Raw genomic sequence first — 14,705 nt, 5'->3', positions numbered from 1 at the left:
TGGAGAGCGACATGCAAGTCATCATTGGAACAGACATCGACAGAAATCAACTATATCCATCGTACCCGAAAATAGATTCACTCTACACACAGACACTCTACAACATCGATCCAATCCTACAGAATCACAAATGGAGTGCAAATGTAATACCACTTGCCAAGTCATCAACATCTTCATCACCAGAATTACAACAACAACAAACAACTAATAACAACAACAACAACAATAATAATGAGCAACAACAACAACAACAATTATTAACAAAGAATCAATTCGATTTGGAAAAACTTGCGCGTTGGTTCATAAAGAAATTCAATCCGGTGAATCCACTCACCTTTGTCTATGGATTGTCGTTCTTTAAGAAAGGTAGCTCCAAGACGATCGACATGATCACGTTGAAGTCGTCGCCGAGCGGTAAGAGCTTCGTTGTCAACTTGGTGCAGACCTTCCGATTGCAACCGCAACTCGATTACTTCAAGGATCAGGAGGATCAGCGTCGTTTCGAGAGCGAGAACCTGCCCGCCTACACCAAGTTATTCACCGATCTTGAACATGACTGTCAGACCATCAAGAATCTGGTGCCATCTACATCGGTCTCCATCTACAATCCTTTCTTTGACAAGCATACAAGACGTACCGCCAAGATACCATCACCACTCACCGTTGAATCATCTTTTCTACTTAACAACAATAATAATAATAATAATAATTTACAGACACCACCAACAACAACATCATCATCATCATCATCATCGAATACCACCAACACATCTCAACAACAGTCATTGGAATCAGAATCACCAAGAACTAAAAAACAACAATCAAATGTAAAACATCAACAACAACAACAACCTCATAACAACAATAATAGTAATAATGGTCAATCATCGTCAACTAACAATAATATCGCTAATATAGATCAAGTTTTGTTGGCAAATATAATTGGAAAAATATTTAAACAAAATTATGATTAAATTAATTATAAATTTAAAATTAATTAAAAAAAAAACTGATGAAATTCAAATAAACAAACATGAAGTGATTATTTTTTAAAATAATCAAATTTGTTCATAAAAAATTAAAGAAAATTAACTCTGTTTCTTTTAAAGGAACAACAACAAACTAGCATCAAATAAAATATAGTTAGGCAAAACCTATACAGATTTTAGTAGTAATTTAATTTTTCAGTGTCACTAAGTTCAGAACTTGCAGTTGAACGATGATTTGTGTTAACTGCTACTACAACAACACCACTACTACAGTACTGCTTTTTTACATATATTAATTTGATGATGATCAATTAAATAAAACAACAAATCAAAATTCACAAACCAAACAGTTCAGTTCAAACTTGTTGTGTGTTATCATTATTATTATTATTATGTTATTTTTTTTAATCAAATAAGTACATTCAATTTCACACTTTTTTTTTATTTTATTTTATTTTTGTGATAGTACTGAACTGCACTAAATTGTTGTAGATACTCATAGGTCTATCTTTAGTAAAGTCTTACAAAAGATGTATGGATAATCGAATAAAAAATAAGGTAAGAATAAAATTAAAAAAATTAATATGATAATTGTTGTATTATTGTGCAATCGTTCATCTATTTCTTCTTCTCACTTTTATCATTTACCAAAAGTATTAAAAATAACTAAAAATAATAATAATAATAATAATAATAATTAATTTTTTGATTTTAATTAAAAATTCACTTTATATATTTAATTTATTTAGTTTAATACATTTATTTTTTTATAGACTATTTAATTCAATCAAATATTTAAAAAATAACCAATATATATAAACAATCAAGTATTATAAAAAAGTGTAGATTTAAGTTATTGGTTACTATATTTAAATATACTTATCATCTATCTTTATTTATTGGATTTTTTTTTAAAACTTGATTTAACAAATCTTTCAGTCATTTATTAATTTTGACTCAAGGTTAATTAGAATAAATATACAAGGAGATGTTTAGCTTTTTATTTATTCCTTTAGTTTCATTGTATGTATAAAAATAAAAATGGATTATTTGTTATAATTTATAATTTTATAATTTTATTTATTGGTGTTAATTATAAACAAAAAATTGAAACATTATCATCTTTACAAATCATTTACTTCATTCCAAAATTAAAGTCAAGAATCACCTATCCTATCATTATAACAATATAAATTTTAAATTAAAAATGATGATTTATCATTATTATTATCATTATTTTATTTTTTAATGAAACCAATAAAAATTGTTATGTCATCAAATATATTTTTTTAAAATTAAAAGTTTAAATCAATCAATTACCAAATTTAGTTAATATCAATAACTTTAAATTTTAATTGTTCAATCACAAAACACTATGGTCATATAGATTTGATTAGATTAGATATGGGTTGTGTATGTCTTTGTTGATTTATACTTACTTTTTAAACAAAAGAAAAAGAGTTGTTCAGTCGATAATTTGATAGGAATAAATTTCAACTTGGAATCAAATTGAAAAAGAATAAAATAGAACAAATGATTTAGAAGAGAAATAATAATAATAAAGTGAAGAGTATTGAAAATGTAGGAGAATGATCAACAGGTGTGGTGTGAGTGATCAATGATAAGTGTTTTCCTATTGATCAATTTTTAAATATTAATTTATAATCATGACAACTCATCAATCCAAATCTTTGTGTTTTTGACTGATGCTGTTTGATTAAAAAGATTCATCTTTTTTAGATATTTTCATCAACAGGTATATCAATTAACTCATATATAATTTAAAACCCACCCACCCACCACATAATTAAACAGATAAAATAAAATGTTTAAAATTTTCTTTGTTTTATTTTATTTTAAATTTTAAAACAATATTTATAATAACATTGATCATATGAAGTATCAAAATGTTACAATGAGGTAATACATTAAATATTACCTTATTTAGGTAAAATGGATATATTTTTTTAATAATCTAAATATTTGATTTTATTTATTGTACAATTAACCCACAAGCACACGCACACCACCAAAGACATTGGCAAATATTTTAATATAGATTATTTAGATTGGGTTTATCATCCAATGAATAATTAAATATCACCGAAATAGTTTTGTGCTTAATGGGATATTTATGTTGTTGTCACTGTAAGTGAATATAAAGACAGACACGATAACATTGTCATTATATAAAAGTGTTATAGTTAACTCCCAATCTATCGATAATTCCCACACCACATGTTATATCTTTCTTTTGGCTTTTTGCTATTTTATAATTTTATTATTTTCTTTTTCAAAATGTGTGTCTTTATATGATTTTTATGTTTGTTTAGTAATAAAATTAAAAAAATATTAAAGTTGTGGAGTTACTGGTAGTGTGTGACTGTGTGAATGCCAGTGTGTGTGACTGTGTGAGTGTTGATGTGAACGATTGTGTGTGTGTGTTTTTATGTCTGTATATGAGTGTTAATGTGTGTTACTATCAAAAATAACAGTTTCAAACACACTATCGTATAATATAATATCATCACAACTATGTTTATATTATTTTTTATAATATCATTAATAAGAAGAAGAAGCAAAAAAATATATATATAAAAATTTTTTAATTATTACATTATATTTAAATATATAATTAATTTTAATTATATATATAAATAAAGAAATAGTGGTTATTTTTTAGATAATAAGTAAATGTTTAAAATTTTTATACAATATCATATTAAAAAAACAAGCAAAACAAACAATAATAATTTACTTTTGTAGTAGTGTGGGGTTGATTAATAATAATATTAATAATAATTATTGATTTGTAGGAATTATTGTCGAGGAATCCTGTCTCAAAATTATCTGCAACCTCTCATTAAATTTCCAAAGTGGATTTCCATCTCAGCTTTATGCACAATGTTTCTTTTAAACTATTTTTCCCGTAGTAGTAGTAGAAGTTGTTTAGAAAATCAGCAACAACACCACCAACACCACCAACAACAATTATTAAAAGAAGAAGAAACACAGCAAACTCTCCAACAACAACAAATCCTACAAATACTCCAAGAAATTAAAGAACTAGAAAAAGATAAACATTCATTTATAAATTGCTTTCAACTACTAATCCTAAAGCATCAACTACGAGAATTGCAACAACTACAAGGAGGAGAAGATTTAATAAATATAGTTAATAATAATACTAATAATTATACCTTTGAACAAATAAATAATAATATTAATAATAATTGTAATCAACAAGAAGAACAAGAAGAAGAAGAAGTAGAAGTAGAATTAAAAGATAATAATTTAATTTTAGAATTAAATAACAACACCAACAACACTAATCAAAACAACATCAACAACAACAACAATAATAATCAAATTAATTCAGAGATAGATACAATTTGTAAAGAAATGCTTTCCAATTCACTTTCAACATCATCGGGTTCCATCCAAAAGCAATTAAAGACTCAGTGTTTGTCTTCGATATTCTCATCGATTTCCACCAAAAAGTCACTGTCACAGTCTCAGAGCGAGCAACAAACCAGTCATAATATGGTCGAGGACAACTTGATACTTGACCGCTACGTCGATCTCTTTTCTATACCTACCGAGATTCTAGTACATCTTCTTTCATTTTTAGGAGCCAGAGACCTCTGGAACATCAGTCTTACATGTCGTCGCATATGGAGCACCGTCGAGAGTTTCAAATTCTGGGGTAGTCTATTCGAGCGTAGTTGTCCAAGAATCTTCTATGCCATGCAATTCAACTCACGTTGGTCATCCAACCCACCTCAAGTTAAAATGTTATTATGTTTAATGGAAGATTTAGATTCAGTAAGTTTATTAATTATTAATTTGTTAAAATGCGTTTAAATATTAATAAACAATTTTTATCAATTAAAATTAGGATTTTATGAAGACATTCGATGCCAACGACGAAAATGGACAAATAAAGAAAATAATTGGTGTCATGATGAAGCACTCTCAGAATTCATTGGTTCAAAGAGAGACTTGCTATATTTTAAAGAGATTGAGTTATAGACAAAGAAAAGAAGATGAACATGAAGCACTCATTGCTCGTTACGATGGTATTAAATTAATACTACAAGCAATGAAGAATCATCCTTTGAATGCAGGTGTTCAAGAAGATGCATGTGGTGCACTTGGTAACTTAACTTGTGATTCTCCAAATAGTTTTGGTGTTTGTAAGTTTATTAAATTAAATACTAAAATAATTATATATTCTAATTCTTTATTTTTTATTAATATATTTATTTAGATTCAAATAATAATTATTTAGAAGTAGTAGAATTGGATGGTATTAAATTAATTTTGGCAGCCATGCGTAACCATCTACATAATCCAGGTGTTCAGTATAACACTAGTTTCGTTTTAAGAAATCTCGCTAGAAATGATCTGAGTGAGAGTCGAGTTGCACAGGAGGGTGGTATTCATGCAATCGCCACCGCAATGAGAAACCATCCGAATCACATCGGAATACAAACTCAAGGTTGTGGTGCCCTCAGAAATCTGGGATGTAACGACAAGAACAAAGTACTCAGTGCCAAAGAAGGTGGAATCAACCTCATTCTAAACAGTATGAAATGTTTTGCTTCCCATCCAGATTTACAATTGAATGGTTGTGGTGCATTGAGAAATCTTGCAAGAAATGGTATGTTAAATATTATCATTCAAATTTTTTATTATAAAAATTAAATACTAATATTCAATTTAAAACATCAGAGAGAAATAAAGATTTAATTACAAAATTAGGCGGAATTCAATTGGTTCTACAGGCAATGACCAATCACTATCAAGATCCAGATGTTCAAGACGAAGGTTGTGCCGCTTTGATAAATCTTGCCTACCAAGATGAAGTGAACGAAGAAACCATTGCCAGAGAAGGTGGAATCAAATTGATTCTACAGGCAATGAGAAATCATCCATATCACTCTGGTGTACAAATGCAAGGTAGAGGTGCATTAAAGAATTTATCTTGTAATCGTAGGTTTCATATTATATCTAAATATTTCTTCTAATAATTGATACTAATATTGTTTTTTTTTCATTCCAATTTATAGCAAAGAATAAATTAACAATTGCAAGAGCAGGAGGTATTTCATTAATGGAGATTGCTTGTATCAATCATCCAACTTATTCAAACCGATTTTTAGAGTTAATGAGAATACTACAAAGTGCATTGGAAGAAGCTGGTCAATAAATTAATTTTAAATAGTATATATATATATATAATTGGTTTTTAATATTATTTTATATCAAGTTTAATCTAATGAAGTAATCATCATTATAAATATTAAAAAAATAATAAACTATCTTGAATTACAAGGTTAAATAATAAATACTAGTCGAATCAATAGTCTACAATGATTAGTCCTCTAAAAATTTATAAAGAAATTTTAATTCATATTATGTGTTAATATCATTGATTTAATGGATTAGAGCTAAGCTCTGAACAATACCTTTTTAAAAAGCACGATGGATTTGTGTGATTAATCATACTTTTGGCGCTTTTTTTTTTAAAAAATAAAAATAAATACAATTTGTGATCAATATTTGTTTTTTAGATGATTGGTATTAATTAAGTTCAAATATGATAAAATTTTTTACAAATATTTATATGAATCACACAAAACTACAACACTTTTATTATTATCATTAAATTGTAGAATGGTGTGATGATTCATACTAATATTTGTAAAAAAAAGATACAGAGTGTAGAATGATTTATGTAGGTAAAAGCAGTAACAAGTCACCTTTGTTAGTAAAAACACTCACAACCAATAGAAATGAGATATTCGAATTTCATCGCATTTCCCATCTACTTTTACAATCAGTGATCACCGCTTTTGATATAATTTCGAAATCCATTACATTTTTTCGATCATCCCCTAATTTTTGAATCATCACTCTCTCTTTCAATTTATTTCCATAATAATAATAAATAATAATAAAATAATAATAATAATCAACAACAACAATATTAAAATTGCTCGTAACATCAAACAAAAATTATATTTATTTTATACCAATTTATATACAGACAGTCATATAAATGCTACTCAAACACGATCGAATTAATGCAAAATATATTTTTTATTTAAAAAAACTTACTTCTTCAAGCAATAACATATGTTTTATACATTAGTAATATTCAGTATTATTTGATGTGATGTCTTGTGTTGTGGTGTTTGATGTTACTTGTCAGAAACAAAATCGTTTACAATAACTGTTCTTTCTTATCAATCATCCAAAAATATCATATGTTTGTTTTTTGCACCATACTCAAGGGTTGATGGTGTGTGGTTTGATAGGTTGTTCGTTGGTATCTCAAACGTTAAGATGTGTGTGGTGAAATGATATAGATGAGATATAATATATGTGTATTTAAAAAATAACAAACAAACACAACCACACAAATACACATTAAATAAATATTTATATAAAAATATTATTATTTATATAAAATTTAAAAGTTCAAAAATATTCTCAAATCCCCCATAAACCAAATTAATTTCCATTTCTGTAAGGAATTTACTTAATAAGGGAAATAACGATAACAACCAAGCAAAGGAGGGCAATATTAAAATTTTGATCATAACTTATTAACCACCACTTAAACAACCACCCCCTTTCAAATATTATTATTTTTTGATAGTCATATATCGCTTAACTAAAAAAGTAAACTTTTCATTTACCACTCATCTTTGCTTTGTTTCTGTGGTGGTTGATTGATAATCATTATTATTCCACTGATGAAAACATATGTTTATTTTTGTTTTAAAATACCAAAAAGAAAAATGACAAACTAAGAAATAAAAGGAGAATCATTATGATTTTTGCCATAGCACTATGATCGAGGTGACCGTCCATTCAATTTAAAAAACAACTTAAATATTATATATAACAACATCACGTCCTACACCCCACCACCACCAAATGATGTTGTTATATATAATATTTAAGTTGTTTAATCCACCCACAAAATTTTTGATCAATATTATTATTATATATTTACATAAACAAAGGGTGTGACAGCAGTGTCTATCCATCAGTATTAAAATACACTTTTAATAGTCTATTTTCCAAATGTGTTTATTTTTGAAAGAGTATGCTCACACCTACAAAGTGATTGATATCATCAACTTTAGCTTACCAACAAAAATACTTTATCTAGCAACACTTGTCAGGTTGTTTTCTTTGTTTGTTGGTTGGTGTGGAACAACCGTTCATCTGAGCAGTACCCCTCAGTCTGACGTTCCATCCACTAATAGCACATCTCCCAAACGAATGGGTAAGACAATATAATACACAAGTTAATATATATATTTTTATAAAAAACATGAGTTACCATATGGGTTACAATATACTATAGTACAACCAGAAAATTAACAAACAAACAAACAAACTATTTATTGATTTAGTATCTTGTGTTTAACACTTTTAGTAATCGGTTCCATCCACTAATAGCTTAATTACATCAATCAATGTAGTTGCTAGTTACAGTACTCTCAATGATAATAGCTAGAGAGGGAGAGACGATCGATACCCACTTCTCCATACACACCATTTCAATTACCATCATCGTCATTATCTGCCAATCATAACATTTATGATTCTTTATCTCTCAACCACCTCAACACATAAGAAGTTGTTTTTTTAAAAACTAAACATGTTTGTTTTCCAATTCCCAATGTTGTTGGTTGTCATCAAAAATAATAATATGATATATATTTTAGATACTTGTGGTGTGTAATCATCTCTATAAATAATAATTTCTGTTGTTATTATTTTTATGGTATCCCTGCACACTGACAACAACAATAACCACTACTATCATCAACGATCACCACAACACATAGATAAAAAACAAATAATATATATATATTTATGTTTATTTTTAATTAATCAAATTAAACTAATAATATTATCCCTTTTACTACCACACTAGCCAATCAATCAAATCATTATAAATAATTGAGTACATTTATAAAACAAACCCACACACACAAACAAAGCGAAACTAAGAAAACAATCAACAACTAAATTCGAATATTAATTTGTATTTTCAGATTTATCAGTAGTACTCTGGAAATTGCAATTTCGAAACCACATTATTGATTGATAATACCAATCACTCAAGATTGGAAGTCAATTTCTTTTCACAGTAATTTGCAGTGACTGAGTATTGTCATTCTACAATTAAAAATATCAAACAACCACAACACTACTCTCTACTATCACATAAATATACATATTTAATATTTATTGTTGCACCACCAACCAACCAACAACTAAACAAACACACCCACCACTCATCACCACTCACTACCACCACGCCAAAGCGTGTGATTTCAACATATGCTCAACACTCTACTTCTAGTAGTGAATTTTTTGATGGCATATGCCACTCATAAGTTGGAGTGTAAAACTGTTGCTCACTTTGGTTGCCCAGTCAGACTACTACTACCAAAATTGCATTATTCAAATTTGTTTTAATATAATCCCAATAGAGTAAATAACTAAAAAATGATTAAAAAAGTGATATATAAAGTATGGTGAGTGGTAGAACAATGTGGGGGGAATCTGAGGGGTTACTATCATGTGAGTAGTGATGTTGATGATAAATTTACATAAATGATAGTATTATTAAAATGTGGTATCTCATTTTGGAATTAGATTTAATATTTGTTAGACTAGCAAAGTAAACTAAGTAAGTAATATTAGTATTGTAGCAAATATCATCACATTTTACTTTATATCTGATGTATGTAATTAAAGTAGCAACATAGCAGGTATCTCTGAAAAAAACTTTATTTTTTTAAAAAAATAATATCTCAACAACAATAACAATAACAACAAAATTAATCCATCAATTATTATACATTCAAATCAATCATCATTTTTAAATATCATCTATCCACTCGAATATCTGTGAATAAAAAGAAATAAAAAAAATATTTGTAATTAAAAAAAAATAATTTAATATCCATTATTAAATTTTAAATCAGAATCAAAAAGAATCACAGAATAACAATAATAAGATTTCCAACCACTCTATCTGTAAAGGAAATTGGTCTATTTATTATATTTAAATAAATATTTATTATATATATTTTTTATAAAGAAAAGTTAGTATTTAAAACCCCAACCAATATTGTAACTATTTTTGTTTTTTTATTGCAATAAAGACTTTGCAAAAAAAAATATAAATAATAATTTGGTGTAATATTAAATTATGAAAATGTTTTTATACTTTTATGCCAATATTTTTAGCCCATCACTTCAATCTTTGGAAAATAATAATTATATCTATTAATTGATCATTTCTACATTTTAAAAAATATTTAAACTCTATTTAAATATTAATCTATTAGAAATTAAATATATCACTCTTCAACATCAATATCTATTCAAACTATAAGTTTTCCATATCAAAAATATTTATTAATCTCAAACTGGTTATTCTCCAAAGGATATAGATGAAAAATTAAAAGTAAAACACAACTCTCAAAAAAAAAAAATTTGTATGAATATACATAAATTTTCACCAAATCATCTTATAACTTTAAAACACATCCAACTACAATCACAAAAAATTTTTATTTTATAACGATAACAACAAAAAAATCAAACACACAAATCAAAAATTTCTATTCTTGTTGTTTCCATTATAATTTTTATAGATTTACAAACTGAAATGGTTTGATATCTTTTATTTATTAATTATTTTTTAAACAAAAATAATATCCAATTCAACTTATTGATGCTCATGAAAACACATTGAAATTGTCTTTTTATTTTTAAATTTTAAAAATATATTCGTTTTGTTTGATATAATTACATTTAATATTATTTATAGATGCCCCCAATCTTTTTTTTATTTTCTCACTGTAGATCACAATCAATAAGAGATACTTATTTTTTTTAAAAAAAATTTTAATACATTCTTTAATAATACTTATTTACGATATCCAACAGTCATATTAAAAGTGAATACGAACATTTAAAGATTCTTTAAATTATCCAAACCAATATATATTATCAAATCAATTTATTACCATATATATGATTTTTTTTTAGAATTTAAGATTTATAGTTATTTATTTTTATTTTCATAAATTTAATTTATTTATTTATTTATTTATTTATTTATTATTTAATATTTATTACTATTATTTATTTTCAAATAAAAATCATTCTCATTATTATCCAAAGTAATCAATCAATTCACAAATTTTTAAGTAAATATTTCGTATATCTCTTTATTAATATTTTAATCATCAATTTAAAACAATAACAATCATGATCAAATTCGAGATTTGTTATCATAAATATTATTCTTTAGATTATTTTTAATAATAATCATCTTTTACCATAATTGTTATTGTTTGAAATTATTAATAATTTCAAATTCATGAATAGTACCAATCAAATATTTTTCACCACCAAAATCTAAAACGAATTGTGTTTGTTTGTACTCTTATTTCTCATTTATACTAAAACACATACAATATTTGGAATTATGTATAAATTTCATATTTTCATTAAAACAAAATAAAATAAAATTAAAATTGATGATAGATATTTATTTTATTTGTACGACAATTCGTATTTAAAATATTTGCTGGTTTGTTTTTGTTTTTGCTGAATCCATTATCATCAAACCAACCATGTTATCTATCAAAACAAAACACACGCACAACAACACCACCACACCACACCCCTCTCGAATATTATTTCAAACATTGTTACTCTAGTTGTCATATAATGTACTGTGGGGTGTGCTTCCATCAAACTATTATTAATAATAATAAAATTAGTAGTAATAATAATTACCACTAATTTATCATACCTAATTACAATTATGTATATCTATACCAAACGGAATTACAATCTATCTATCCAATCATTTGGATTTAATATTCGTATTCATTTATGTCCTCCCAACTCTAAAAATTTCCAACTAGGGTCGGTCGGTGTTTGTAACCTTTTTAGTCGAGTTGTAATCAATAAATAAATATAAATTTGTTGTTTTAAAAATATATAATATGTCTAATAATATTTTTTTATAATCCAACTGACATTACACTCTTTAATATTAATCTATTTATTTATCTATACATTTTCAAATTTATAATAATTTTCAAATTTAAAAAAACAATAATAATAATAATTAAACAAACAAATAATATCTAATAAAAAAGAACAATAGAATAAAAATATTCTTTCTTTTTGATAAATCTAATTGATATTGGACATATTTGAACAACCAAAACAAATCATCCAAAAATTATATTTATCTATTGTAATTTAATTTTCAACATCCTCAATTATTAGATATCAATTTATTAACAAAGCACACTGTGAAATAGATAATTTCCAATTTTTAAATATCTCTCTATCAATAGTTAATACTTCAGTTCCAAAAACAAAACAAAAAAATTATATTTTCCAACTTCTCTTATTACCTTGTATTTGTTATATGTATGTTTGGAACATAATTTAAAAATTTAAATTTCATTACCCAACCCAACATCTACTTATACTTTCTTAATACTTACTTACTTATTTAATTTATTTTGTATTTTATAGATTTATTTATTAAATTTTAAACTCTATCTGAACTACACATTGTCACAGTAATAAAGTAGGCTAAACCACTCACACCACCACCTCCACCACCTCCAAAAATCCAACGAATAAATTATTTGATTGGGTACAAATTTTATAGTTGGTTGTCAAAACTTCCACCTTTTTCAATATTAACAACAACATCAATATTAATAACTATAAAATAATTATTATAGTTACTAAAGTTTATCTATATTTATTTCGTACTTAGCACAGTTGTTCCCACGCCACCAGCGCAACACCTCTACTTTAATTAAAGTATATCTTCATAACCTTCTGAATTCTCTTAATATTCGTATCACATGTGGTACAATATCTCGTAAACCCATACCAACAAATCAACGCGAAACAAACATTCATTCTTGGAACCCTTATAATTAATAATTATAACATTCTTATTTATCAAATAATTTCTATAGGTAAGTTAAAAAACAGACTCATATTTATAAGCCTGTATTATGATAATATATATTTTACCTAATTAGTAAATATATAAAATTATAAATACCAAATTTATACAAAAATTTTATACTGTCCATTTCAAAAAAGTCAAACTCTATAAAATATTTCATCATAAACAAACATTTATGACTCTGAGACCTTTTTGTAGTTTAACAAATATATTAAAAATATTTTAATAGAGTAATCAATCATAAAATAATAATAACAAAATATATCAAAAATCATCATCATTATTAGTGAACTTAACAAAACTCTAAATATTTTTATAGAGTTTTGAATTATTCATACATCATTACAATAATCACCATCAATATCTTTATTACCACAACAATTGTTTCAGAAATAATCTCATAAACTTCACATTCATTCAACCTTATACAGTTTGTCTCTTTACAATTTTTTGTTGTTTTTTTTTCTTATTTAAAATTATCTATAAAATCTCATTATATATATATATATGTAATTTTTAAAACTATCATTCATCAAAATCATACCAACATCTGTTTTAAATTGGTAATACTTACAATTGGTATAAATAGAAACACTCGAGTGATAGTAATATTAATAAAACTTGTCAAATATATCAATATCTACAAACAACTTTAAAAATATAACAATCACCCTTTGTTTGTTTTGTTTTTAAGTTAAAATTAATTTAAATTTCAAAAACTTTCACTCTAATAGCATAAAGAGTGGATTGTTAATTTAAAATTAATTCATCTAATAACTGGTTATAGTTCAACTATTACTAAAATAGATCAGTTGATCAGTTTTAAACATTTGTAAAGCTGATAAACTAGCTGTGTTATCGCTATAAATCAACACAGGTGAACACTCCCACACGCTCACGGGATCAGGCAGACCATCATTCATGAACTAGAATATCTCTATATTCTCAAATTTCTCATTTCATTTCATCATCATCATCATCACATTTATAAAGTGACTTCTCAATTTTATTTTAATTTGTTTTATTGCATTTTTATTTATAAGTTTTATCTCCCTTCAATCACTTATAAATATATCCTATTTTGTATTGGTTTTTGGTTAAGATTATAGTGTGTGTATATCTTTATTTTTAAAATAACAATAATAATATATTAGAATATTAAAACATCCAGCAAACATTTAAATAACATTGGTATTTTATAACCTATATCTTTAAAATTACCACTAACATTAACATCAACAACAATAACAATATATATCATTAAAACCACACCACTGATCAACATCATCATCATTCATTATAAAAACTTTTTTTAATCATAGAAAAAACAAAACCCACACCACTCTCTTCTAATTTATAAATTAATTTTATAATATATAAGTTCATCATCACACTCCCACAACCACACTTTATATAATATATATAATACCAAGAGAATACCAACCCACTATTACTACTACTACCACTTTACCCCCGAAAAACAAAAAACATCCAAACCAACAAACCAAATTAGTATTACTTATTACTTTTTAAAAGAACCAATTTTAATATTAGTACTATCCATCCCACCAAAAGCATCTTACTTATTGTCATCTTCATATTATTCTCTCTCTTGAACAACTCAACTTGAAAATACATACAATCATTTGAAATTTTGAATA

General features: G+C 25.7%; 3 protein-coding genes across 3 annotated transcripts; all 3 read left to right on the top strand.

The window, feature by feature from the left end:
• Positions 1 to 11: 11 nt before the first annotated feature.
• On the top strand, positions 12 to 1,788 carry PPL_10262 (uncharacterized protein; the record flags this gene model as incomplete). The annotated part of the gene is made up of 3 exons (XM_020581041.1): positions 12 to 932; positions 1,144 to 1,171; positions 1,763 to 1,788. 3 exons carry the CDS (start codon positions 12 to 14, stop codon positions 1,786 to 1,788), a joined length of 975 nt encoding a protein of 324 aa, XP_020428626.1.
• A 605-nt stretch (positions 1,789 to 2,393) lies between these two features.
• Positions 2,394 to 6,201, top strand: aarA (aardvark; the record flags this gene model as incomplete). Its single annotated transcript, XM_020581040.1, has 6 exons — positions 2,394 to 2,402; positions 3,867 to 4,814; positions 4,888 to 5,185; positions 5,260 to 5,652; positions 5,724 to 5,984; positions 6,062 to 6,201. The coding sequence occupies 6 exons, from the start codon at positions 2,394 to 2,396 to the stop codon at positions 6,199 to 6,201; spliced, it is 2,049 nt and encodes a 682-aa protein (XP_020428625.1).
• A 3,451-nt stretch (positions 6,202 to 9,652) lies between these two features.
• PPL_10260 (uncharacterized protein) lies at positions 9,653 to 14,660 on the top strand (the record flags this gene model as incomplete). Its single annotated transcript, XM_020581039.1, has 6 exons — positions 9,653 to 9,702; positions 12,339 to 12,472; positions 12,844 to 12,890; positions 13,364 to 13,474; positions 14,199 to 14,235; positions 14,581 to 14,660. The coding sequence occupies 6 exons, from the start codon at positions 9,653 to 9,655 to the stop codon at positions 14,658 to 14,660; spliced, it is 459 nt and encodes a 152-aa protein (XP_020428624.1).
• Positions 14,661 to 14,705: the final 45 nt, after the last annotated feature.

This window comes from Heterostelium album (genome assembly GCF_000004825.1).
Source record: "Heterostelium album PN500 unplaced genomic scaffold PPL_scaffold12, whole genome shotgun sequence".
Classification (NCBI taxonomy): Eukaryota; Evosea; class Eumycetozoa; order Acytosteliales; family Acytosteliaceae; genus Heterostelium; species Heterostelium album.
Note: the sequence above shows the minus strand (reverse complement) of the source record. Positions and strands in the feature narration are given on the sequence as shown.